Source organism: Lathamus discolor, chromosome 2, assembly GCF_037157495.1.
Source record: "Lathamus discolor isolate bLatDis1 chromosome 2, bLatDis1.hap1, whole genome shotgun sequence".
Classification (NCBI taxonomy): Eukaryota; Metazoa; Chordata; class Aves; order Psittaciformes; family Psittacidae; genus Lathamus; species Lathamus discolor.
Genome location: NC_088885.1, coordinates 145,927,536 through 145,955,036, shown reverse-complemented (window position 1 = coordinate 145,955,036; position 27,501 = coordinate 145,927,536). Strand labels below are relative to the sequence as shown.

The 27,501-nt window shown below is 41.7% G+C and overlaps 1 protein-coding gene across 1 annotated transcript; it reads right to left on the bottom strand.

The window, feature by feature from the left end:
• Nucleotides 1-1,371: 1,371 nt before the first annotated feature.
• On the bottom strand, nucleotides 1,372-21,685 carry SLC30A8 (solute carrier family 30 member 8). Its single transcript, XM_065669436.1, has 8 exons — nucleotides 21,606-21,685; nucleotides 13,362-13,570; nucleotides 9,351-9,497; nucleotides 6,120-6,273; nucleotides 5,411-5,600; nucleotides 4,901-5,006; nucleotides 2,525-2,659; nucleotides 1,372-1,517 (listed from the first exon to the last, which is right to left on the bottom strand). Exons 1-8 carry the CDS (start codon nucleotides 21,683-21,685, stop codon nucleotides 1,372-1,374), a joined length of 1,167 nt encoding a protein of 388 aa, XP_065525508.1.
• Between the last annotated feature and the right edge of the window lie 5,816 nt (nucleotides 21,686-27,501).

Genomic DNA, 27,501 nt, shown 5'->3' with positions numbered 1-27,501 from the left:
CACACTTTATTCTGTTCTAATAAACCTGCTAGTTAACATGAGCCCTTCAGCTGCAGGAGTGACGATTGTGGAGTAGGAAAATATTACCTCTAGTTCTGCATGGAAAGTGAAGCTGCACTGTCATGGTCAAGGACAGAAGTGAAGTTGTTTTGTGAAGAAGCACTTGAGCATGCATTTTGTAGTGCAACCTTTGTTTTTGCTAACAGGTGAGAATTTAATTCAGTTGGTTCGACATAAATAGAAGCACTGCAGGAAGATCTGACTCTTTGCTCATAGCTCCCCAGTAACCATTACCAGGTATACTGAAGAGAAAGACTCAACACATCCTGTTAGGAAATGTGGGTACCAGCTGCCTGAAGGAGCATTATACAGTGAATAGCTGTGTGATACACCAAAGGTTTTTTCAATTGTCTGTTATAACTTCAGGGTTGTAGCATTACTGACACCCCACAGGCCATGCTATGGAGGACACTAGACATGATGTTCACAATTGCCCCCAGTCTTTCCTTGTCCTAATTATTTTTTTCTTTTTTTCTGGTTTATTTTATTGTCATGACCCAGAGGTACCTTGTGACACAAACAACCCAAAATTATAGAATCACAGAATCATAGAAAGGTTTGGGTTGGAAAGCCCTTTAAGATCATCCAGTTCCAACCCTTGTCTTGATAGTAGAGAATGCTGCCCATGTCTGGCTGATGCTAGCTGCAAAATAGATAGGGGTAGCTAAAAACTAAAGAGTTTTTATTTGCTAATAATTTATTTGCCAATAAGAGCAATATTTGCCAAATGAGAATGGAGTGAATTCTTTCATGATCTACACTGCAGAGTATGGTGCACATCTGATACTCACCTTCGTATGCAGGAGGAGGGGTGTCTGCCAAAAGGCAGGGAAAGCACATGTCACCATCTTTGTCTTTCCCAGATCTCTTCATCCCTCCTGCTAATTTAAATTTTCTTTTATCCTGAGTAAGTATTGATCTCTGGTGACACCAAACTTACGTTTCATTACATTTTGTGCTAATTGGTCTGCTGGTAATTTGAAGGTTGATTAGTTTTTTGTTACCTGTGATTACAAACAGGCACACTTGATGTTGCTTTAGTGCCAATCTGCTGCTCTAGTCAAGAATAATTTAGATACTTTCTCTTGTAATTGAAAGTAACCCCTGATGGACAGGTAAATTAGCTGATGGATGGACCTAATACATGTTCTCTGCTGCTAGGTGGTGTCAACAAATAAAGGCCCATCCACTGTTCGCAGTAGCAAGGCTTTGTAGTTCAGTTAATTACCATTTGTTGTTAATCAATTACATACAACCAGCACATATAGTCTCCATTGACCTGTAAGAGGGATGCATAGCATACTGCTGCCTTTAATCCCCGGGCTCTTGGCAGAAGATGCAGTCATGTTTCTGATCCTCTCCCGATTCAATCTGAATGGTAATGGAGTGGAAGCTGTAGTGCTCAAACAGTGCTTGGGTAATATCTCTCAAAATCTCCTGGCTGTCGTCTGTGTCTGCTACAGATAGCAAGGAGAAAATAATCAAAATGCATATAATATAATGCTTTAAAGAAGAGTAAGAATTTACTGACAGACTCTATCAGCAAACTTCTAACAAGAAGTTTGTTTCTTGTCCTTTTTATCCTCCTTTCAGGAACGTGCACATCAGCAGAAGTTTATTCATTCAAATGTGGTCAGAACATGTAATTTTGGCAAGAGCTGAGCTAAGAGTAATCACCAAAACCAATCAGTTTGGCAGAAAACTGGAGGAAAGCAGAACTACTTAATAAAGATTAGTTCAGCCAGTCAGGGAGTAGCAACAGTGCCAAGGAATACACACAGATACAAGTGGCTGATAGACCAAGTCTTTTGGGGAAGTGGGGACTCCCTAAAGGATTTAATTTCTGAACCCGTTCTTGGCCAAACAAAGGTGGGATTTTTTTCTTAAATAAACCTTACTATGTACAAGCAAACAGATAAAGAAGAAAATTGATGCATATATTGGAGTGTTCGTCAACAGGGATAAGGTCTACATTTAAAAAAAATCATTTAGAGACAAACTGTTCCCCTGGAGTTACAGCTGCACTCCAAGCTATGTTTAAAGATTGCTTTACAGTTAGAGATGAATCAGGAATGCAGATTTGCCCTGTAAATTCTTCTTACAGGGATCAACAGTTTTCAAGTTCTACAAATCCACTCCAATCCCTGTTTGATATCATGAAAACAAATCAGCCCGGGTCTAGTTCTCATTTATTTAACATATCTTGTAACTTGCTTCCTTGCTCCACAATCTCTGCAGTTTTCAGGTTCTGGGCTAAGTAGCTGCCCCTGTTGTTTTGGCAAGATTTCTGTGAGAAGGACTTGAGAGCTTTTCTTGTTGATGTTGTTGTTATTTTGCCAACAAAATGATGACATTTGTTTTAAAAGGCAACAGTGATAGAGTCAGTTGTATCCCAGACAGGAGAGACTGACCTTTACTAGGCAGCAGCTGAATACTTGCTCCCTGTTCACAGAAATTTACTGACCTGTGGCAACGTGAGCAGATAAAATAGTTTGATTCATTGTCAAAGACCAAAGATGAAGGTTGTGAACAGATTCCACTTTCTCAACTGCTAAAATTCTTGCCTTCACTTCATCATAAGCAAATCCTTTTGATGTTCCTTAAAGGAGAAATTGGTGGGGGAAAAAAATAAGTGAGAGATAAGAATAATGATCATGTGACTAAAGTGCATCATGAACCTTTATTCAATTAGATGTATAATTTTAATAAAAATATTCAGTGCTTTTTCATTTCAGAGCTCACTGTGAAATTTAATTGTATCTCTTGTTTTATACTTCCCAATGGAAGAATGAGACTCCTGCATGTCTTAGGAGATGAACTCTGAGGGCTCAGTTTACACAGGGAAGTAAGCTGTTTAGCCCGATACTGTCTTAGTTTTGTACCACCATCTTTTGTGAGTGCAGATCTTATGGCATCACCTTAACATGTCTCGGGAATTCTACCCTCAATACTTTTACACAATAGAAAAACATCTGCTTAGCAGAGAGGGAAAGACAAACATAAGGATTAAAATGGTTTGACTGTGGAATCTTAGATGAGATTAGATCCCAGGTCTAGTTATCCAATAGATCAGTGATTGTTTTCCTAGATCAGCCTTCTTACAAAAGAGGATGACGGTGATGGCCCTCATTCAGAGTGAGGACAATTGTGATAGGGTGAGTTGCAACATGAAAGTCAGAATTTAATCTAAATCCAAATTTGACCAAGGAATTTAACTACAGATCTTCCCTGGAGTACAAGCTGGCAGCTGGGAGATGCACCTCTATGCCCTCATGAACAGTTCTGTTTATCACTCATCATGTTTCGCTTACATCAGCAAACTGAAAAATATTTTTAAGGCCAGCAGTTATGAAATACAATGACAAGCACAATATCGCTTAACTTTATCATGCCATAAATGAAAATTGTTTGTAATTGTTAAAGACTTCAGTGTTTTATGCATTGTCCTATCAATTTATGACAAGAATGATTTGCTATGTGGAGTACTGACTTAGAAGAATTTGATGCTGACATGTACATGCTACATGCTTTTTGAGAAAACCACAGGCAGCCGGTGCCTTCATGACACAGTCAGTTACAGGGTCTGTGTGGCGGACACCCCAGGACAGACTGGATGCCTGTGGTAAGAGCCACCTCCATTATCAGCTCCAAAATCCTTTTTATCTTTAGAAAATTCTGAGCAGAATACGCTCCATAGGCAGTAGGAGACTGGCTTCAGGGACCTCCTCAGAAGCACAGCATATATGGGCTTGTTGCAGAGGGGAACTGAGCATTGCCAGTCTTGGCACAAAAGCACTTCTGGAATCAGTGCCCTGAGAAAGAGACCCCTGAGTGTCAGTGGAACTTTGATTTTTATTTGCAGTAATCAAGGGAGCTTCTGATTGTTTTGACAGCCAAGATTCAGCCAGTTGCTGCACTCTGTCTAGGTACATAGATATATAACTATATATAGATATATAGATATATAGATATATATAAAGCATCTCAAACCTAGAATAAAAAAACAATATTGGAAATTTTCTGTCTTGAAACAAAAGTAGATACAAAGTGAAAGAGACAAGTAAAAAAACAGGCAGACTGTCACTGAGTAACTCATATCCGTTCTAAACCTACTCTATTACAATTACTTTTCCCTTTAATCCTTATGTCTTTCTAGCTGAGAAAGAGGTTACATTATGTTATTCACTGTAAGGAAGGCAAAAGCATGCATCTATGACTGCTCAAGTCATTTAGCCTTGCAAACCAAGTGATCAGACCCATATCTGATAGAATTAAATATTGCTCAGCATAGGTCTTCTTGCTGTGATGTGCTGAAAATTGTCTATTTCCTTGTACCTGTACCTGACTAGAAAGCTCCATTGGCTTGCTTTTCTGGACTGGCATAACTGAAAATCTTTTAAACTTCTGCATCTTGCACTCAGCCTATTTCACAGACACAGTTAAAAGCACAACCTGGGTAAAGGAATTATTACACAATGAACAAAGAGAGTAGACCTCTCATATTCCAAAAAATATGAGAGGAGTTAAAGCGCAATGTCACACATACGACAAACAAAACCAACTCAGCTTTAGGAACACATTGGGAGTTCATTAACAGAACACCAGTACATAGGCTGTTGTGAAAACTGCCATATGTATAAATCTTCTAGTGTAATTGTAGAACACAGTTTTGATTAAAATTGTAATTAGGTTCAAAGTATGATCAGAATTACAAGAATATTGGAAACCGATACCGAAGTGTGCTATTATGCTTTTGTCAGTGAGTATAAGCATTATGTAGAAAGAGAGAGAAAAAAACCCCTCAAAATATAACTGTATTGATTCTGGAATGAGGTCCTACCTTCCATTAACACAATCAAAATATCCCTTAAAATGGTGATGGTCGTTGCCAAAACAAAGATGGAAAACACAAATGTGCAGATTGGATCAGCTATTTTGTATTCTGGCTAGAAAAATATGAACACATCATTTTGTTAATTACATTACTGTTGGTTATTGCCATTTTAAATTAGTTAATCTCAAAGAATAATACATTCCATTCATCTAGTCCAGAATGAGCGTTGGCATCCTTTGCCAGTTAGGGAGCCTCAGCACAGAGAATGAAGGCACTACAGATGAAGAAAGAGAGAGACACCGAAGTATCCTCCATGCAGTTCAAACAGCAAGAAGCAGCTGTTATACTCTCAGCAGCCATTTCAATTACCAAGAATAAGTGTAACTGTCTTTGACTAAATTACAATGTATATCATTAAGACAGAGAAAATATTTCCATAGTACCCCGTGTCACAATTCTATGAAAATAACTGTTATCCTTAATAGCAAAGAAGGCAAGTGAACCAATAAAACTAACCTTAAAGAAGACGATAAGTGCACTAACTAGCACACTAAGACTCTGGAATAGATCTCCGATGGCATGCACAAAGGCTGCCCGCAGGCTGGCATTGCTCAGAGCTGGCTTTTCCAGAGGGGCTGACACATGTTCCCTGGCTTGTGCCCCATGGCTGTGCCCGTGGCCAGTCTGGTGCAGAATCAGGCTTAGGCTGCAAGAGATGTAAAGCTGCAAATGTCAGTGGGGTTACTGCACCTCAGAAAGCAGCGATGTCACACACATCATCACCCCTCTCACTTCTGAATGCTGAACAGCAAAGTCAGACACATTAAGTAAAAATGCAGAGTGGCTAAGCAGATAATTCCTAGGTGTTTCGGTGCTTTGCATGCAAACCAGAAAGTCTGTGAATGGCGTAATTAATGAAGCCTCATTTTCTATAAATTTCTTGAATGCTCTGACATCTAACAAAAAGTGAGATGGAGATTAATCTTTTCCTGGAGTTTGTGCATTCATAATCTCCCTTCCCAGTGTCACAGCTAACAGGAAGGAAGAGAGCAACTTCATCCTTCAATGAGAAGCAAGATGTCTCTTCTCTACCTTTTTCCACATCTTCATGAAGCTCATAAACACTTAATATTTTTGAGGTTAATATCTCTCTGGGTTTTTTTTATTGAAATGCAGCAGCAGGTTAAAGGTTCAAAAGTTATACTGGAGAGGAAAGCTAACTTACAGGATGTTGGCGATCACGGCACAAGCAGAGGTAATGAGCATCACTGTAGCATCAATATTGTAATCAGGGTGTAGCAGCCTCAAGCTAGCCAAATATATCAACACACCAGTCACCATCCAAATGATTATCATAGACAGCAAAGCTCCCAGAATTTCTAGGAATTAAAACAATCTGATATTAACAGGAATCATAACAGAAATGCAAAAAATGATTAAAGTCTGATGGTAACGGTTCCAAGTTGGTGAGCTTTATAGCCAGGAGAGTTACTTCTAGATTTGCAGCCTTGATGCTCACAAGGAAGGGGCCAAAACCCTGTCTGCTCATAGGAAATCCAGTGACTGCCAAGGGCAGCCCTATGCATGTGATGGCCTAGCCCTGTTCTATCTGCTTTTACTTTTGTCGTCTTTCCAGTGTTGATTTCATGCGGCATTTGGAGAAATAGAAATTATGAAAAAGATCATTTGTGGAGTTTGGGGATGAACAAAAGGAGCTGTAATAGGAAGGAAGGATAAAAGAGCAATTCTTTTACATCTGATGTAGTTGCCTGGCCCTGCTGGTTTGGTGTGAAGACCCCTGGAACCAGCCCTCCTTCTCAAACAAGATTGTCTTGGTCATGGGGGAAGAGGCTGGAGGGAAAGAGAGCGGTTTGGCTCACCTAAACCCACTGTCAGACATGAGCCCTCTCCAACTGCCTCCCTTGTCTCTGCACACCTCTTGTCACTTCACACCTCAGAAAGCCAGTGACAGCCCCCTGTGAGGTCCTGCCAGCAAAACCTCTCCTTCCTCTCTCCTGGGACTCATCCTGCCAATGGCACAAAATCACTTTTGTGCCACCAGCATGAAAGGACAAAGAATTTATTTTTTCCCTGGGGCAGTGAAATTTAATTTTGTCTCCATTGGCTCTGAGTTGGGCTCAAATAAATCCAGTCCCCAAGGCCACCTCTTATTGAACTGCCGGAGGACAGGTCCAAGGATGTTCACAGCATGTTTTTAATAGAACGTGGGTCTAATAATTACCATGTGACTTGAACGGGTAAATGTGTCACTTTATGAGTGCTGCTGAGATAATACTGAGGTAAATGAAAGCTCACAGTAAAGTGAAAGGCAGTAGATAGCCATAAAGAGCAAAACACTTGCACAAACTCGCACTGGCACTGTCCATGAAAGCAGCTGAAACTCATGGCTTTGAATTTATTTTTATGAGGAATACACCTTTTGCAGCAGTCCAGGCTTCAGACGCTTATCAAAAAATCTATTTTGTTTAAAACTGACAAATAACAAATGAAAGTACACTCTTAGGGAAATCTAGTCTTGCTTAAAGGAAGACTAACATAGAGCATAGCTGGTATTTATATTTTCTGCAAGTTACAGGTTGAAACCCTGCAAATTTGGCCCAGCTGAAGGTGTTGATAGCTATGCTATTATTGGCATGAAAGGAGTCAACAGCTTTTGGGAACACCCGAGTGAATCTGTGCGCATGTGTGCATATACTCCACAACTGAATGTGTTAGAGGTCATCTGTACTACATAAGTAAAAATATGTGATACTTTTCAATGTAGTGTATTAGCAAATGTTTAGTTAAGCTTACAAACCAGTTCAGGAGTACTAATTGCTTTACTCGAGATGTTCTCTGTTACATTTCTTTATCACTACTGGCACTGACAGAGCAGAGTAAACAATATCGCGGGATTGTTTGGGAATCTCTGAATCATGCCAGAAATAAAGAAATAGAGCTTGAAGAGAGCTTTCCTACCTGGAGGTGGGTCTGGCTCGCACTATCAGTCTCATTCAATATTGTGCTTCTAGCCACGTTTCTGAAAGTATGTGCACACCCAAAGGATTTCATTGAGTTTGAACCACTTGACTGGTTCTGCTGCCTGGCTCTGACTTAGAGCATAGGAAGCATTCAGGTGGTTTCTGCTAAACCTGAGCCCTGTCATACACAGCCTTTGCTTGACAAACCCTATCTATCAGTCTGAGAAAAGAAGTGAAAAAACAGCTCCCAGTGTCATGGAGGGCTGCAGCTGCAAAGCCTTGGTAGTCATTGCACAGTGACTTTGCCAGCAACCCGACTGCCCTCTGCTACTCTATTAAGGTATGCACCTGCATATTAAACTGGAAATATATCAGGGAAAATAAACAAGAAACGGGATAACTATCATGGAATTCAATTAACTAGCCACTAACATTTGATGCAAGGCTCTCTTTGCTACCAGGATAAAAAGACAGTAAAAGTTTGGGTCTGAAGTTCTGCATTGCAATGACAAAAACCTAAAAAGGCTAACACGGACTGAGGGTGAAGCTACATGAGGTGGCTGAACCTCACGTAGCTTCATGAACATCATGAACCTCATGAATGTCAGCAAGAGAGAAGTTTTCCTTTCTTCCCAGGCTAAGAAAACAAACACAAAAAGTAATTCTGAGTCAGCTGATGGTAAGTAGTAGTTTACTAAAGCTGCAAAATTCAGCTCTGTGTTGTTTATATAATGCCAGCCATGCTTCAGTCATATTAAGCCCCTGCTTCACCCAGCAGCTTGTTTCCAGCAAAGTTGATAGAATATACTTATGTAGAAATATAAAGACAGGATGCTTATGGCATATGTCTTCCCTGCTACATTCTGCAGCTACAGGCAACCTCGGCCTACAGGCATCTTGCATCAGAAGCTGCTTCTGGACCTTCGTAGTGTACAGCCTTGAAGCATTTATCATCTGAGTCCTCAGTTCAAGTGCATAGGTGTCTAGAGCCATTTGAGAAATGGTGAATGTTAAAAGATAGCACTTTTCTACAAGTAGAACCTTACTGTCTGAAGAATAATGTAATAATAATAATATCAATAATAAGAATAATTATTCTATAAATGGAGTAGACCCTCATGTTAATGAGTATTGCTACTTTTACAGGAACTTGTGTTTCATAGTAGGTTGAGGACTCGGCCCTCCTCACACTCAAGTCACTGAGGGAAGTTGCTGTTATCTCAGCCAAAGCTTGCACCACCCCAAAACTATATAAATGAACTGAAAGATATGTTTGTAGGAAAGACATGACCGTGCTCTTCACTTCTTTGAAGCTTACTGGCTTGGTCTGTTTGCCATGTGTCCTGGAGGCTTTGAGAGCTGTAGTGCACCATCTCTATCTGCAGACCTGTGGGACATAGGCACATTTTCCAGCCCTTGGCTATGATGACTTCCCTTTCCAATTCCACATGTTTATACTGTGACACATTTTCTACCTGCTCGGTGCCACCCGAAAGTCAGCTGTTTGGTGGGAGGTTTGGAGGCAAGCCACAGTGAGAAGAGGCTGATGAGGAAGCTCGTCAGGTCCACCAGGATGTGTGCTGCGTCAGTGATCACAGCCAGGCTCCCAGCAATATGCCCACCTGTGTGAAACATGCATTCGTATCATGGCCCTGGTCAGACATTTGAGTTGATCAGATCAAACTCGAGACCTGCTTTGCTGTGAATCAAAGGGAACATTCTGTTTGCAATGCACAACTCAAAACTCTTCAATGGTAGTTTCATTTCGTACCTTGCTCATGTGGTGAAAGGTATGAAGTAACAGGAAGAAATAAACTAAATTACTTTGTCTGAGAAGGACAATAAGAATAGTGATACAAGTGATGTTACTATTGGACCGTTTTAATGTGTCTATTTTAAGATCAGATTTTTTCAGGAAAGTATTAGTGATGACATTTCCAGTATCCTCCCACTATCTTTTCACAGATCACTGGTATTTTTATTTATGTACAGAAACTCAGTGACTTAGCTTATGGGATTAATTTCCTGTTTGTCATAGGAAAATATGCATGTTCTTCCTGAGTTTTGGATGGATGGATGCCCAACTGTTTATTTGTCACAGGCAACACTAAAACTGGAATAAAAGGAAAGGTCCCTGTAGAAAGCTGTGATAAACAACCAGCCATTTTGGTGAAGGCGTAGAGAAAAATGTTCTGTTCATAGGACTAATCTATCATTTTGCATCTGTAATGCATGATTTAATTTTCCTGCTAGAGCTCAAAAAATATGGCTGAATGTCATTTTACTTTGGGGGGTTTTAGTTTCATGTGAATTCTGTGAAAAATACAAAAACCCATCAACATTTCAGGCTGAAACCACATTTATTTTACCCAGTAAGCCAAATAGCATTATTTTGCCAAACTTTTCTAACCATGTCTCAGGGCTAAAGGCAAATCCAAAGGAACTAAAAGATTGCTCTAAAGTACTCCAGCTGCTGATGGCTGCAGGACATGACAAGAATCACAGGCAGGAAGCTGCCCTGTGAGCTTGTTATAGCAGGGGAATCTTTTCATCAGAGTAGCAATGTAGAAAAAGGGAAATGTGAAATATTAGAGCCAAAACATCGCGTTTCTGCTTTTGGCAATATATTTCCATACTTCAGTCATTTAATTAATTTCAGCTCACCTGTTTCTCCTGACTACAACCCATATGAGAATCAATGAATCCTGAAAAACATCATAAAATGCCTCATTCGAACCATTAGCAAGATACCTCTGCCGAAGGGACATGTAGACATCTCTCATTTCCTTATAGATTGAAAGTCTTCATGCCAGCAGGATGGACTATCTGTTTAATTTCCTCCCATATACAGATTTTAGATTAGAATACCTAACACTACGATTTGTCACCACAGGAGAATGTATATTGCGCATACAGGACATATATTATTTTTCTTTGCTGCCTCAATATTCATCCCATTTACAGCTGAAAGTTACTTTCCAAAAGGGGGCAAGCAAGACTGCAGAATTTGGGGGCATCTCATTGCTTGCAGTGAAATTAAAAATTTAACAGAATAGGGATTTCCCAGAGCATGCAGCTGTAAATGCACGTGTATTTTTTGCCCATGACACAGCTCTTTGGCTTTCACTGTTTACAGGGTAGCTGTTTCTCAAGTGGGAAGCAATTTTGCATAGCAGAAGGAAGCAGGCTTATCTGACAGCGCACAGATGTTAACAACCAAGGCATCCGCTATCTTTGAGCAAACAAATATGTATAGCACAAGCTGCCTGCAAAACCCTATTGCATTTTCGACACTGTATTTCCATGTTCTGTGGGACAGCATTACAAAAGCTTGCTTCCAGCCTGCCATCTTTCCAAAACGTTATGCAATTATTGTTTTATGTATTGCTGGCATAATTAATGCCTTGGGTGAGCTTTTGAGAACTTGGTCTGCTTATCTTAGCAACGTGGTCAAGTCTTTATATTCCTTTTAGATAAGAAGACACAGGTAGGGTTTGTCTCTCTTTCTAGTGCCCAAATGGAAATAAACTACTTTGAAATCCACATTTAGTCCTTAGCCACTAAAAATCCTTGGAAAGCACTTTTATGTCAGGGCTGCACATAGGGTGTCATCAGTTTGACTAGTATTTCCAAATCTATGGAGACTGTGATGGATCTGCATTAGAAAAACAGAAGATAATAGTCTTTCAGCAACAGTTGGTGTATCAGGCTCAGCCAGCAGTGCCCCTTTCGGGAGAACAGTAAGGACCAGCACAGATGGTTTGAGAAAAAACATGGAAAGATCTAGGGTTTCAAGGAAGCACAACTGTTCAACCTCATTGGGAGTGATGCAGCTTTGTTTCTTCTGTTTAGCATAACAAAGCCCACAGAAGCTGTTTGCCCTTAAGAAGAGCAGGAAGGGGAACATATTCTTCATTTTCAAGAGTAAAGGCTGTCTAACAGTTACAGGCTTTTATTGCTGTGTATCAATGATCCAACAAGTGGCCTTTATGACTTACTATTGCCTACAGTCGATGTTTATAGCTTTGTATACCACAAAGCAGCAGAAATTGTCAGTCACTCAATGGTCAATCATCAGGCATAGCCAGTCTAGCCAAACAATTACAAAAATTAAATGTATGGCTCATAATTACAAAAATCTCTATAGACTGCTGTCTGTAACAGCAGTTAATAACTGGTTTGTCAAAGTTTAATGGTCTGAAGCAAAATGGTCTTCAAGCCTGTTACTTAAGCTGTCACTGCAAAAAAGCTGTATGATTCATTAAGCAAAATGAAACATTTAGTTAACGTATCATCTGTCCTTCCAATTATCCTCTAGCATTGCTGCATTCGCCAAACTTAAGCCTACTGATTATATGGTTTTGTTAATAATGCATCACTCCTAGCACTGAAAATGACTGCATGGATATTAATGGTATGCATCAGTTTTCATGGGGGAAATGCAGATGACCTACAAACAACAGGGCTTCGTGCAGAGGAAGCGCCTGGGAGGGAAGAGTGGGAGAAGCCCCTGGTGGGTTTGACAGCCATGGGAGGAGACAGAAATGCAGTGGCTCTCCCAGTCTCACTTCTTACCTGTGGGGAAGAGAAAGTCTTCCTATTTCATTTTCATGGGGCTTCCAGAGCTGTTGAAGCTGTGAAAACACGGGTTTCAGAGGCCTTCCTACGTGATTTTTGCTACGTCCCCTGGGGCAGGAGTGGCAAAAGTGTGTGGGATTCCTCATGCCTTACTCTGCCTCACCTCACTGCAGAGAAGGGGAAATTAAAGAGCCAGGAGCTATCAGGTGGGTATAAGTACCACAGAAGCCATGCAGGGAGGACATTGGTGGGACAAAATGAAAGCTAATGCTCTATGAATAAGCCAAAACTTATATTGGATATTGTAGGATGGGTCCAGAAGTGAAAGCTAATTAGAAAGGGGAATAATCTTCCATTGATCCAGAGACACGCCAGCAGGCCAATTCAAAAGACAAACATGCCCTGGTATAAAGACATTGACTTCACTGAAGAAAAACAGATGGTGAATCTGGCCCTGAATTTCCATGGATTTTGCAAAGACTGTTGCATTTAATATCAGATCCTGCTGCTAGCAACCTTCACCAGTGCTGAGGTCTCATTGGCCTGGATAAATATGTGAAATATTTTAGTGTCTTCCAAAAAAATATAGCCTAATTTATGAGAAACCTTTTCTGACACGATGCTAAGACATGCGAGCACCTTTTAACTCAGCTTAAAGGCCTGGGAGAACAGTTCAGACCATTAAGTGATCTTTGTATTCCTACCCAGATGCAATCATTAAATTATATGAAAATGTTTTGATAATTTCACATTAAAAAAAAACAACGCATTTTTTTTAACTGGGGAGGAAGAAGTTATTTTAGGCCAGATGGGCTGATCTGTGTGCACCAGGGGTCCCTGCAGTCAGAGTGCATATGAAAGGGCATGAATATAGCTGTGCTGGGCACCAAACTGAGCTTTCTTTGGGCAAACATACTCCCCTGTAATCTCAGCAACCATGAAGAAGATGCAAATTACTGATGCTACACAGAGCTTCCTCCTGGCTTGATGCTGCTCCCTTTTTCTGTTCTCATAGGCCTGTGAGTAGAAATGACAGTGATACGCTGGATTAGCTTCAGCAACTTCTGCTTCTTGCTGCTGCCTCTCTTCATTTAAATTCTTCTGATGGCAGCTCATCCTTTGGGATTGAAAGGAAGAGAAGGTTAAAACAGAAAAACCCTGGTGATTTGGGCATCTAGACCTGCAGCCCCAGAAACTATGTAATTAATGCTTTCGAAAGATAAAAGCAGCGTTGGGAACAGCAGAGCAGGGCATAGAAGAGGCTTGCTTGCACAGGCAGAGCTCTGCGGGAGCGAGCTGCTCATGAAATGACTGCTCTGGCTGTACTTCCCAGCTCTTCAGGCTTTCCTACATCCTTTAGCAGTTTACGAAGCACGGGGTGACTTTCTTAGGCTGTTTATTTTATGCACACTGTGTGATAAAGTCATACCTCAGGCAAACAGTAACAAGATTCAGCATAGCATGGAGACAATTCTACAGAAAAAAATCATTCTTTTATTCCCAAGAGATTTGTTGGGAAGATGATTTTAAAAAAGAAATGTCTTATTTTTTTCAAATATAAGTGACTAAAGATGTTTCTTTCCTATTTTATCTATTTTATCTCAAATTTCCCCATATGTACAAAAACTATCAATCTCCCAGCAGGGCCTGGCATAGAAAATATTAGCCAAAAAGGTTCGAAGACACTTGAAAAAATCAAATAAATCAATTCTCCATAGCATTCTGACCCCTTTGTGCCACTGATACCATAGAAAGGCAAGAAGTTCAACAGAAGTGGCTCTTTGAGCATTGCTCCATCACAGGGTGATTTCCCATCCACATGTGCTCTGCCACAAAACCTCAGTGCTGTCCTTCTGAGGGATCATGTGCAGGAAATGTGGGATTGCAACAGAGAAGCCCAGGATGGGGCACACTGCATTGCAACAGCGGGAGCTCTTGGCTGACCATGATATGGTGCCTTCACTACAGCAGCAGAGAGGCTCTGCCAGGATGGTTTGTACAAGGACATTCCTTCCTCCTCATCTCTCAACTGAGAAGACCCCAAATGGGAACAAACAAATAAAACAACCCCCTGAACCCTGTCTCAGGATGCTCAACTGAAAACCATTATATCTCTCCAGATACAGCACTTATTGCCACAGCTGCTCCTGATGTGATGGCTCCGTTGGTAAAACATGTACTGCCATGTGCTGAGGCTTGTGGGATGCACTGTGGTATCAAAAAGTGAATCCTGCCCAGGCACATGCATAACATCCTTATATCTACCTGCTACAGCTGTGTGTGCAGGGACAGAGTCCACAGGCATTACCCAGGAATGCAGCAAACTCCACTGCTGTTTCCAAGTCTGTAATCAGCATAGGGGCATGATGTGGGGCTAGGCTTAGCTGCCCCAGTAATGACAATCTCTTTTCCCCATTTTGACTAAGGACTTCCCTATGGGACCAGCAAGAATTGTTTCTTCAGGTGTGTAAAGACCTGTGCTCCGGGAAGTACATAGATATTGGCAACTTTCTGTAGCATTTCTGCACTGTTTATGGAAGTGTCAAGATGCCTGAAATCTCAATGGAAAGAAATCATGCCAGTGGATGCCAATCTCCTTGTCAAGACAAAAACTGCACTGAAATCACAAGCTTTTTCCAGGTGCCTTTTTGGGCAGCTTGAGGAGGCTGCAGCTGCTCTTGTGGGTCCAATGTCGCACCAGAACTTTGAAGCATCTGCAGATGCCTGAGCCGCTCGTGCTCATCAGCACCACAGAGGTACTGCAAAAGGAGAAGAGCTGACCCACGTCAGCAGCCAAGCCCTGTAATTGTAGATAATCAGCACAGATTTAGCTTTGTAAATATTATTTAGATGTTCCAAGGATGCAGCATGTCCCCCTGAGTCAGCCTGTTTCCCAGCCAGGGTAGCATGTGGTCTCTGTTTGCTCAGTAGAGGCAACTGGTTCCCTCTGTACATATATGAGGAGCTTGCATGAAAGAGCAATTGGTCAGATTTAATGCCTGATGCTTGGAGACTGAGTTTTCTTAGTTCTTTTGTAAGTGTTTTCCTTTATTTTCCCCATAACAACAAACAAATGGAGCTGGGCCACCTGGGGAATGGGCTGCCTATCTGGCAGCTAGGTCCTCAACAGCCAGTCCTTCTCTGGTCCTTTGTTTTACATTCATCAGGCTCCTCAGAAGGTACCACAAATTGATTCCTTTGAGATGGGTGGATAAAATACTGTAGTTCTCCCACTCCCTCCTGAAAATCAGGGCATACAAGTTTTTCTTTCTTGTGATCCCTCTCTGGAGTTAACTTTCCTATAGTTTGAATGTAAAATTAATTTCCCTTTAACTCAATTTTCATCAGCTGGCATTGAACATTAAAATCGCCTTAACAATGTGAGTCATGATCAGCTCAACAGCCTGTCAGGGCAGGGATGCCAAAATTACCCCTGCGTATTTCTGAGCCACCAAATCCTTTCCTTGCTGTTATCAAAATAGGTCGCTTTGTGATCCCCCTCCCTGTTTTAATCTTCAAGTCCCCCCATCAACTATCAAAACCTCGGAGTACCATGAGGGGTAGGAAACCGCTATTCACAGATCTTGCTGAGCATGTGCAAAAGCAAACAGAGACAGCATAAACCCACAAATGTCACTTTTTTCTGTCTAAAGGGTACCTAAACAGAAGTGGCCCTGTTGTCAGAGGTGGTGAGCATTTGCTGCTCCGTTTGAACTTACAGAGCAGCATCTGGCCCGATGAGTTAGGAAGACTCCTGCCAGCTCCCATGCGTAACCATTATCTTTCTCTTCCACAAGCAGCCTGCCACTAATTAAAAGAATCTAAGAGGCAGTTTTATAAATGTGTGGATCAAAAGCTCCAGGTGCAGAGATCAGCTCTGTCAAACCATAAACCCCTTCTGAGTGTGTTAGAGCAACATGTAGCCTTTGAGCATCAGATCTCTGCACAAGCACACTGCAAGCAGAGTCCCAGATTAAAAAATAATCTTTCCTCTATTTCAAATTCTCTTTCCTTTGTAACAGAGATAGTCAGGGGAATGTCACAGAAGGGCTCCCACTGAGTCATGCCTGGAAGGGGGGAAGTAGGAAATATTAATACATATTGCAGATTCCACACAAATCATTAGCAAGAGCTTTTGATTACAACTTCCTTTTGTTTGTTTTCACTTGATCAGTTGGGTGCCTTGATCTGCAGGCTGATGGCAATAATTGCCATCCTCCCAGACCATTATGAGATCCCCAGTCAAAAGAGCAAAATGCGAAATCACTGCACTTCCCACAGGAGATCATCTCCTTCACAAGGGGACATAGTCATTTTTTGGTGCCTGAAAGGATAATAACACTGCCTTCAGAGGAAAATTTATCAAAGCCATAGTCACCTCCCTTATGCTGGCACCACTCTGATTCCAACTGTTTCCAAATTTTTCCAAGTTTATAGCCTGGCTGTCCAGATTATCCTTTTCCTTATTTTGGGCACAAAACAAAGGCAAACATTATATATTTTCACACATTTAGATGGCAATTTGTCCTATGGTTTTTACTTAGTTGCATTTTGAGAGCCTGGCCATCTATGCATAAATGTATTGTCAATAAATATCCTTTTGCGGAACAGTAGAACAATAACTGCATGGAGTCAGACCAAAATGCATGTAGCCAAGTATCCAAACTCCATTCTGAGCATGAGGGAATATGTAAGGACAAAGTACCATAAAGGAACACGTCCAGAGCAGTACAGCTCCCTGGTTGCCCAAATCTGGAGGCTGGGAGGCGGCTGAACCAGAGCTTGTGTCTAATAGCCTTTTACACTTCTTTCTTCTACAAGCCTGGCTGATTTGAAGGTGTTGAGTTCCACAGTTTAATTATGATTTGTGTAAAAATAATGCATCCTTTGTTACTCTTATGCTGCCTGCCTGCTCTTTTAATTAGTTCTGGTACTATCAGAAATAATGAATAGCTATTCCCTGTTTACCTTCATCACATCATTCATGATGCTGCGCATCATTATACCCGTGTTATTTAATTTCTGTTTCATACTTCTTATTATCTTGGTTTTAATGCTTTTTCTGAGATGAAGTGGCTATAGCTGAAGTGGGCATAATGGAGACGATGTGTGGCCAGTACTGGATAGACACAGTCCTTTCTACAGGGTTCTAATATCACCTGAGGACAAAAGCAATGGGATGGGCTTTGCTGCGTCCCATAAGATACTGTATGCTCCTCGGACAGGCTGACAAGCCAGTACAAAGGAGAATAACCACAGAGCCCACAGCTAAAACCCTTCAAAAGTCAAAAGAAACACCTAACGTTTTCCTGAGCACTGTCTTCTGCAAAGCACAAGGAGTGGTGGAAAGTCTTTATTTGATGAGGACTCTTGATCTCATAAGGATTTTCATATTGCCTGCAGGAAAGCAGCAGAAGAAGAAAATATTCCCTAAGTGCTTGTTATAGAAAATCAATCTCCACCTGAAGAAATCATCCCCCAGGCTCACTTCAAACTTTTTGTCTACTGGAATGAACCTGGGAGACAAGAATCAATTACAAGCCTAAGGCTTCACTGATAGATAGGAATAACTACAAGTCACATTAATGTCCTCTATTGAAAAATTTTACACGAAGACAAGCCCTAAGGTTTTACACATCTTTCCTGCTTTCAGCATTGCTCTCCTTTATTTTTTTTTTCTTGTCTCTTGTCTCAGAGACAAAATAAAGACCTTGAAACCAGAAGTCTTGAGCTTCTTTTGTGTGATGGTATTCAAGTCTCACTATACTGTTATATAAAGAACATAATCAGAGATCCAGAAATCCGTGCTGGATGAAGCCAAAATCTAGTTCACAGTGTAGTTGGTACAATCTAATGCAAATCCATTGATTTATGCAGTGGGATATTGAATATTTCTGTCCAATGTTACACTGATCTATTGTCAGAAAGAAATAAAATCATCTGGCCTGTCTTCATTCATGGAAACTTCAGGAATATGGTCAAGATATTCCCTAGACTTTGATAAGTGGATATCTAGATCACTAGATATGCTCTCCCACCACCAGCACTGACTATAAAAAGACCATAGAAAACTATCTCAGACACCTTATTCAGACATCTTATTCAGACCTACTTTAAAGAGACATAATATAAATCTTTCCTGACATGACTTACAGGCAACACATTTTGCATAAAGGAGGAGGCTCTGAGCGCACAGCTTCAGACCCTGATGCCACTACATGCAAGTTCATACCCTTCCTGGAGGCTGGTGAGAAGTTATGCCATATCCTGGGACCAGTCCCGTATAATATCTTTCTCTGTTACCTGGAGGAGGAGTTGGAGTTCACTCTGATCAAGTTGGCAGATGATGCCAGTCCGGGGCTGCAAGTGATACATTGAAGGGAAATGCTGCCATAACAAAGCTGGAGAATGGGGTCAGCAGGAGCCTTCTGAGATTTGTCAGGACCAAATGCAAAGTCCTGCACCTGGGACAGATTTCTGGGACACATCCAGAATATTGTGCCCAGTTTTGGAGTGCCCAGTACAGGAAAGATCAATAAACTGGCACAGGTTCAGCAGAGAGTGACCAGAGATGTAGCACTTCTTCTGTGGGAACTGGGCTTGTCCAGCCTAGCGAAAAAAGTGGGTTCTTGAGCACTTGGAAGCAGCCTGCCAGTACTTTTGATGAGGAAGATGAAGCTTTATTGCTGTGCATGAAGGAAGAATGAGCACAGTGGCCATAAATTGAAACACGAGGGGTTTAGACTGAATATAAGTAAAATAATTGACTGTGAGGATAATTCAGTGTTGGAGCAGATTGGCCAGAGATATTGTGTAGTCTCCATCCTGAGAGCTAGAACCAGATACAGGCCTGAGCAACCTTGTTCAATATCTTGGCTGACCCTACTTTGAGTAGGGAGTTGGACCAGAAACCTCCTGATGTCCTTTACAACATGAATGACCCTGCAAGCCTACAGATGACCTGATTCTTCAGAGGAGTCAGTTAAAGCTCACCCTCTTGCAAGCATTTCAAGTCTGGCATGGGAAACCTCAATGCATCCAAACCCACTAGTGAATACAGGCAGGTCCAGAATGTACAGAGCATTCTCCCACACACAGCCTTGTGTGCAGGGAAAGGGGTCTGTTTTCAGACTTCCTACTCACATGGTTAAGATAAAACCAGTTTTGTTCCATGTGTATTGTAATAATGGCATTTATTAAGAAGAAGGAGGCTGGGGGATGGCAAAGAAATTGGCAATCTGTGTGCAAAATAAATTCTGTTGAAAGCATTAGAGCTGTTCATTAAGCCTACACACAGGGAACGGAAAAATGTGGTAATTTATACCAAAGGCTAAGATGAGCTTATTTCTACTGATCGGCTTAAGGGACCTGAAGCTGTGCACACAGCCAGCCTGCGTAAGCTGGAGCCCATGCCATGCTCCGGCCCCAGGGCTGGCATCCTGACTCACTCATCTGCAAGGAGCAGCAGGACGAGGGCTTCCCATGAGCTGCAAGCTCTTCAAACAGGAGGGACACCCTGGTTCTCAGCCCCTGTTTCTGGTTATTGCTGGGACAGAGTAATGAGACTGTGTAGTTAATCAAATTCCACCTAGTAAGAAAAGCCAAGAGGAGGTGCAGCACAAAAGCCACATGCCTGGACAAGAAGTCCTTCTGGAGAGCTTTGTTACCACTGAAGTAACTCAGCCATCTCAGGACCTCTGCTATGGAGCCCCTGGGACCAGCCCTCTAGCTGAGGGGCTGTTGGATGTATCTGCAGCAACCAGCCCAACAACTGCAATTGCTGCAGCTATTCACCCCAACTAACTTCAATCCTAAATGGAGATATAATTATCAGAAAGAAATCGACTCCTCCAGAAGGTGAGTCAGCTCTCAGATGGGAGGATGAGCTGCCAGGGATTCTTGTCCCCAGTGTGCATCATACCCCTCTTCTCACTGGGGATATTCTCTGTTCTTGGTGATCTAGGGAAAATGTGAGCATCTTCACAAGTCAGCCTAGCAACTCTCCCTGTCTCAGGACACCCTACCCCGCAGCATGTAAAGGGTTTGTCCAGAGATGTCCTTGCATCTAGAGACAGCAAAGGGCCAAAGGACCTCGAGCATTGAAGCTATGCCCACAAAATTGCAAACTATCAAAAAAGCTCCGAGAGTCTTCACTAACCAGAACGAATTGCAGAATCAGATGGGATCTTTTTAAGATATAAATATTGCCACAAAAGTCATTTTGGACAGTGCCATGTGTATTTATGGAGCCATGTAATAATATTTAAATAGCAACCCAGACACTCAAATGCCTAAAATACGATGGCAGTGACCCCAGTATAAGAACATGGAGAGACAGATTTCCATTTGAACTGACAGTGTCTATGCCAAGTTTCTGTCCCACGCATTTTAAGAGAGCCAAGCAGTAAATAACCTGAAAACCAATGAGATAATGGAAATGTCAAGAGGTGCTAAGCTGTAACTGAGCAGCTATTTTCTTTTAAATATACTTTCTGGTCTGAGTCAAGAGGAACAATGAAAATAAGTTCAGCTGCAAAACTAGTTTGTGATAGACATTTATACTCATTTTTTAACCCAAGCTATGTTATAAGTTTTCAGAGGGTCCTTCCTCACTCAGGCAAGCATTTACTCACAGGACCTCTCTGGCAAAATGAGTACACCAAGTCTGGTAGACCTATCTACATGAATAAAGTTTTGCAGGATCAAGTCCCTAACAGCATCGCATTTCTTTCAGACCAAATAGATAATTTAGACGTTCAAGCTTAAAGGAGCCTTGAATCAAACGCGGTGTCAACAGCACTATTATAATTCAGCCTGAAGTTGCAGCATAATCCATGAGGTTTTGCATCTTACAATAAATCTGCTAAGCTTATAAAATACATAGCAGGAGACGCTTGTCAACAGTAGATTGCTTCAATCCATCACAGATGCAGACGCATCAGGCTGCTGTCTAGTAAATGCATCACACATTTAGTAAGAAAGTTTGGGAAGATAAAAATCAAACAAAACATTTTGAAAGTACTGAAAGATGTTCTCAGTATGCACTGTGAGACACCCCATACTTTGACTTCTGCAGTCCATCGGCGTATTGGTGATCTCATATTGTTCTAAAAGACAAAGCAATAGCAGTGAAGGAAACAGAGTTGTGTTACCTGTCTAGGGCCAAGGAGTACTTCTTGGTGTCCCTCTCACTCACGAGGCAAGCTCTTTCAAGACCCTTTTTGGCAGCCATGAGGAAAGTTAGTGGGGTTTTGTTTGGGTTTTTTCCCCCGTTAAACTCTCTTTTCTCTGTTGGAAGTGGATGTGGGCAAAAAATGTCCTCTTGACTCACGCAGAAGCCTCTGCCAAATTTTTTTAAATGAAAAGGTTTTAATAATCTTCTCAATAAACCCACTGCGAGAGAAAGCTGCTTTCCTAGCGCTGGTGGCGTCACTAACATTCCAACCAGCAACCTGTTGAGCCTGTCAGATTGGACGTTTCAGGCCTCCCTCCCTGATTTCCTTTTTTTCTTGTCCATGTTTGATGCTGTTATACGCACTCCGGTCATGCAGGGGGTGCGTGCTCTCCCAGCCTCTGGCTTGGGGTCAAGGGAGAAGGAAGGTAAGGTAATTAAAACAGCCCAATTTGCCTGGAAACAGTCAAACCACTGTTTGCCTTTCTGCTTCCTCGGCCTGGGAGGAAAGTACACCTCCCTCAGCCGGCTTGGTGCAAGCCTTTCAATCTAAGCCATCTCTCTGAAGATTTATTTCTATCCCTGGTATGTTTGCTCCTAGGTTTGAAACAGAAGAGTCTGCTTATTATTGCCATTTGTGACACAGGTTATTGAAATCTCCATTTCAGCAGGAAGGACTGCGGTTGTTATTTCTGCTTTATTCTGTTTGTTAGTTCTGTGGGCAGCCAATGTCTCTGGAAGGGAGGAGATCTCCAGCCTCACCTCTCTCACAGCCTGCCCTGAGACATGCTCTTCAGCTCTAATGGGAAATTTTGCTCTGGTGCTGTCTGTGTTTTACTGTATTCATGGCAGAAGCAGTCTGTGATTGAGATCCCTAACTGAGTCCTGTCTTTGCAGGGGAGATTAGAAATAGGCAGTGAACAAACACTGGGTGCTGCATTTAAATACTGCAGTCTTTTTTTACCATGGGTAGCCTAATATGCATATGGTGAGCTGGGATCTCCCCTTCCTTAACATGTGCTCTGACATTTATGGGGGTAGGGACACACACTTGTATGTGATATAGATGCAAAAATAGTGGGTTTATGCTATTAGAGGTCCACATGCTGCCTCCACATGTCAGCTGTACAAACACCTCCCTGGAAGCTGTGAGCCGAAGAACGGATGGTGTCTCAAACACCTTCCTGAACAGCCGCTGACAAGTGGCAGAAATACACGCTTTTTCCACAATGTGCTGACACCTCTGCCTCTCTAATGTAATTTTCTCAAGAGCCTTTTCCCAGGTGCTTATACCCAACTATGCACCTTTATAAGACTCTTTGGTGGGAGAGATCGGTTTTCTCATTCCTAAGACTTCCTAACTTTGTCTGGACATCAAGTACTTGCTCTTCAATGTTTTTTAATGTTGCAGCCGCTTACCGGACCTGACAATGTGGATGACTGGCAAGGCTGGTTTCAGAAGAGACTCAGGTCCAAGGATGAATAGCAGGGATCAGGGCATTTGTGGAAATTTTCCAAGACAGAAGTACCACATTATTTACCATCCCAGAAATGACATGAAGTAGCAATTTTAATCTGCTGCCAAGAGAGATGAAGGAAGGAAGGGCAAGGAAGGTAGCCTTTCCAGCTGTGCACCCTGGAACTTAACACAGGCTTATAACTCATACCTAACAAGGGCTTCTGCTGGCTCCCCATCCCATAAATGCCACCATTATTGCAGTGTTCCTGTGTGCTTCTCAGCTCATCTTGTTGATTAGAAAGCACCAACATCCTATCACAGGCTAGGGATGCCTGAAAAATACACCTGGCCTGGAACCTGATTTACAATGGATCTCAGTCTTCCTAAGGTGATAAGCAAAAGTATCAGGTCTAAGCACCCTCAATTTAAGGAAAATCTAAAACCCAGCTCAGAAGATTACGGATAAAGCCTGTTTCTTTTTCAAATCACTGGAAGCATGTAACTTTTTTGGGGGAGATAGATGAGTTTCCACCATTTTGCAAAAGAGTCTTGAGCCTCAGGTGCATACCAGCAGAGCGCCATAGATCATTCCCAGCATTCAATCTAGACCTTTGTTTTGTGTTTTTTGCTGTCAGTGCTGATGGTTGTGCTTCTCAGGAGACAGGCTGTGAGGCAGGATAGAAAGAAATCTCTTTAGAACTTTCCACAAATACTTGGGTTTCCTCTTTATACAGACTCTGAAACTCATTAAGAGAGAGACAGCAGCTGTCTGTGGAATTTCTGCTTCAGAGAAATTATTCAGACGATCTCAATAAATTCATCTTCAGCTTTCAATAATAATGAAGCTTGTTTCTGAGTCTACATTAAAAATGTCACATATCCAGTCTCACCAGTTCTAATGACCCTCGTCAAGGACATTCCTCAAGATTTGCATCCAACGCAGATGTGTGAGGCATCACACTTTGCAAATGAAAGCTCTTTGTCACTGTTATCCAAAATCTCCATTAGTGAGAAAAGCATATCCTTGATCCCATTTCAACCTTAATCAGCCACACTTTAAATGTGAAAAGAAACCCAACCCATCACAAAAACCGTCTCATCTTGTCATTATGGGAGTAGATACTGACAGCTTAAATGTACAGAGCGAAATTTGGTGCATCTATTAATTGAAAATGCCAGTGAAGTCGGTCAATTTTACCAGGCATGACACATCTTAGAGATCATCTGTAAAGTTCTTCTCCACCTTTCTCTGGCATCAACTTGAGCAGCTCTCTACTGCATTGCCTCCAATCTAGGGATCCAGGCACTTGTGGTTCCTGGGGCTTGAAGACTACAGTTTTTGCCTTTAAGTGAGAATGTGCTTTTTCACCCAATGAAGCTCCAGTGCCTGCAACTGGAACATCTCCAGCTATCTGTCATTTTGGGATCCAAGGCTGGAGGGAAGACAAATCAAGAGAAAAAGCACTTCCCTCTTCTTGTGAAACGGGTAATGCAGTAACCTTTTATAAGTGACTGTCAGAGGAAAATATCTACCCTGATTTAGAGCCAATTTAAAAATCATTACAAGGATATTAATGTTGAATATTTTAAAATACTGAATTTTTAAACATCAATATTTTTATCTTGGTTTTGACACCAATATTTCAGAAGAATGGAGACTTTTGATAGCCACTGATTATGTCTCTACTGAGTGGTAGAAGTTCAAACTACACAAAGTTGTTGGGGAGAAAAAGACTTTACTTTTCAGGGCCTTGTCAAAGAACTTGGAGTTTACACTGGGAGTAGGGATTTAGCAGGAACACAGCGTGGTGCCATTTTGTGGTGCACAACATTACCTCCAACAGTAAGTCTATGCTGCTACTGAATCAAGAAAGAATTCTCCTATGGAGGCCGGAGCCTTAAGTCAGGAATATCAGTCACTCACTCCCCATGTGGGGAAGTGTCCAAACTCACTCGCGGTTTCTCTCAGTGAAGTCAATTGTCTGAGGCAGCCCTTCCCAGGACAGACATCTCTGAAGGAGCTCAAGACCTTGCTATGGACAGGGGGAGAGCACAGGGTGCCCAGGCTGGTCAGGGAGCACACTGGAAGTACACAAGGAGACGTGGGATGAATCTAGCATGGGGGTCCTGAAAAACACCAAAGGTACGAGCCTGGCACAGCTACAAACTTCACATGGCCCTTACTAGGCCTCTTGAAGGTTTTGTTTCTCCAAGGTGTGGAAGAATGGGATCTAATCAGCATGGTCACAGAAAAAGTGAGGTTTAGCACTTTTTGTCCTTTTTTTGTCTTATTTATTCAACTCTTTCTTAATCTCATTTCTTTAGGGCCAACATTTCAGAAGTACTCTGAATCAGCTATCTAGTGTCTCAGCTCTCACAGTTGAATTGACATTGTCCAAATAATTCAGCTCTCATTTAGTTCCTTAGAGGGACCAGAGCTTCAGAAGTAAGTAATGCCAAGAAATATTATTTGGATACAGCTGCTCTGCTTTTCTGAGGGTCTGGCAAGCTACTTTGGTGTCCCAAAAGTCCTGTTCAGGAGTAGCACGGAGTGTTCTCTTAGAAGAAGTTTTTCATTCTAGGCTGTAGCTTAAAAGAAAAAGACAATACAGCTGAAAAACAAATGCTAATGACTCCTCCAATGTTATTGTCAAAGAGTGTGTCAGCTTTTGTTATAAAAATATATTATTATCTTTCTCTGAACACTTTGTGCTTTTCTGTCTCTTTTCCATTGCTGCTGCAAAGGGCTTCAGCTTGGTTTTGTTTTTATGATGTCTGAAGTTGGTTGGGGAATTAAGCCTGTAATTGCACTGCTAACAAGTATTTCTTAGATACATTTATTTTTCCTTGGGGACAGAGACCGTTAGGAAGAGAGTACACGTATTTTGGCAGCAAAAGAGACAGCTATGACATTTGGTTCCTAAGTTACTACCTGGATATCATTTTAATTGTTTTCTTCTACTAATAAAATGTAGTAACTTTACTGCATTAGTTCCTTTATTACATTTCCAATATACATTTCATTGTCATGCTCTTCCTAAGTATATTATGTCATGCCCTTCCGAAGTATATTTGGGTCATGAAGATACATTACAATACATATTGAGAGCCAGTTTGTTAAAGACACAAGGAGTTCTGCATTATTTCTTACTGGTGCAAAGCTAATTGTTTTTTCTCTGCTGCTGCTGCATATATATGTATTTTCCATTTTATCATCCCTGTAACTGCAGTTTCAGTTAGGAAAAGGACAAAACAACCTGGTAAAAGCATTTGCAGGGACATCTTGCGTAAAGGCTTCCCAGCAACCAGGATTTTTGAAGCCTGTCAAATTGCAGTGGGTGTTTAAACAGTCCTTTTTGCCTGAGCAATGCAGGCACTGGCCATCGCTCAAGCACATTTCCTTTCCTGCAGGACTTCTAAACCTTTCTTTAGAATAATGCATGATACTACTGGGAGGGAGCGAGGGAACTGGGGCTCACAATTCAAGAACATGAGACTTTGAAAAAGTGAGCTGCTTTTGTTGACTCTCTTTCCAGTTTATGAGTACATACAACATACTCAGGCACCAGAGATGGGTGCACCCAGGGCTCCCCAGGCACACCAGCACACTTGTGTCACTGCACAGAGACAGCGTTTGCCTAAAACTTGTTGGTGAAATGCAGCCCATTCTGTCTCCTGTAAGTTGCTACGTTGGTAAGATTTTCTCTAGAGCCATGTGTTTTGCCTCCCTTTTCTGCTAAAGAAAAACTGGAAAATCCAGTATAAGTCCTATGCTGGGACTTCAAAGACTGTAACTCTTGCACTGTATTATGGCATGCAGCGATGTGCCTATGTAAGGGATCCAAATGGGTCACACTGGCCGTCTTTCAAGGCAGATGATGCCAGAGGATCCTGGATCCAGCCTCTCAGAAGTGCAGCACATGTGTGATCCCCAGGCAGCATTCACCTGGACTCCTAGCCAGGATGAAGGGACATCAACCTCACAGATTGAAGCTCAGCGTATGGAAATAATTGGAAGGCTTCTAGTTTAGGGAAGCAAAATGCACTAGATAAGCTATGATTTTAATGGCATTTTCCACACATGCATACCTCTCAGCTGCCTACCATAAGCCTATTTCCTGCCCGGGTTCTCTGGACACCTTTTACATGGCGCATATACAGCATCTGGAAATTAAATGAAGAGTTAAATAATGGCTCTCTTGTGTACAGAGCACAATAAAAATTACACAGTGAGGGTTTTTTATAACTTTTTAAATATAATAAAGTTAAAGAGACTGAATGCTGGTTTTATGATATGAGATTTCCAGATTGCTCCCAAGTCAGCAACAAGCTATTCATAATCTTTTATTATAGCATTGTCGCAATGACTAAAATCAAATCCCTAAGCTACCTGATGATACCAGGGGTACTCTGAAGC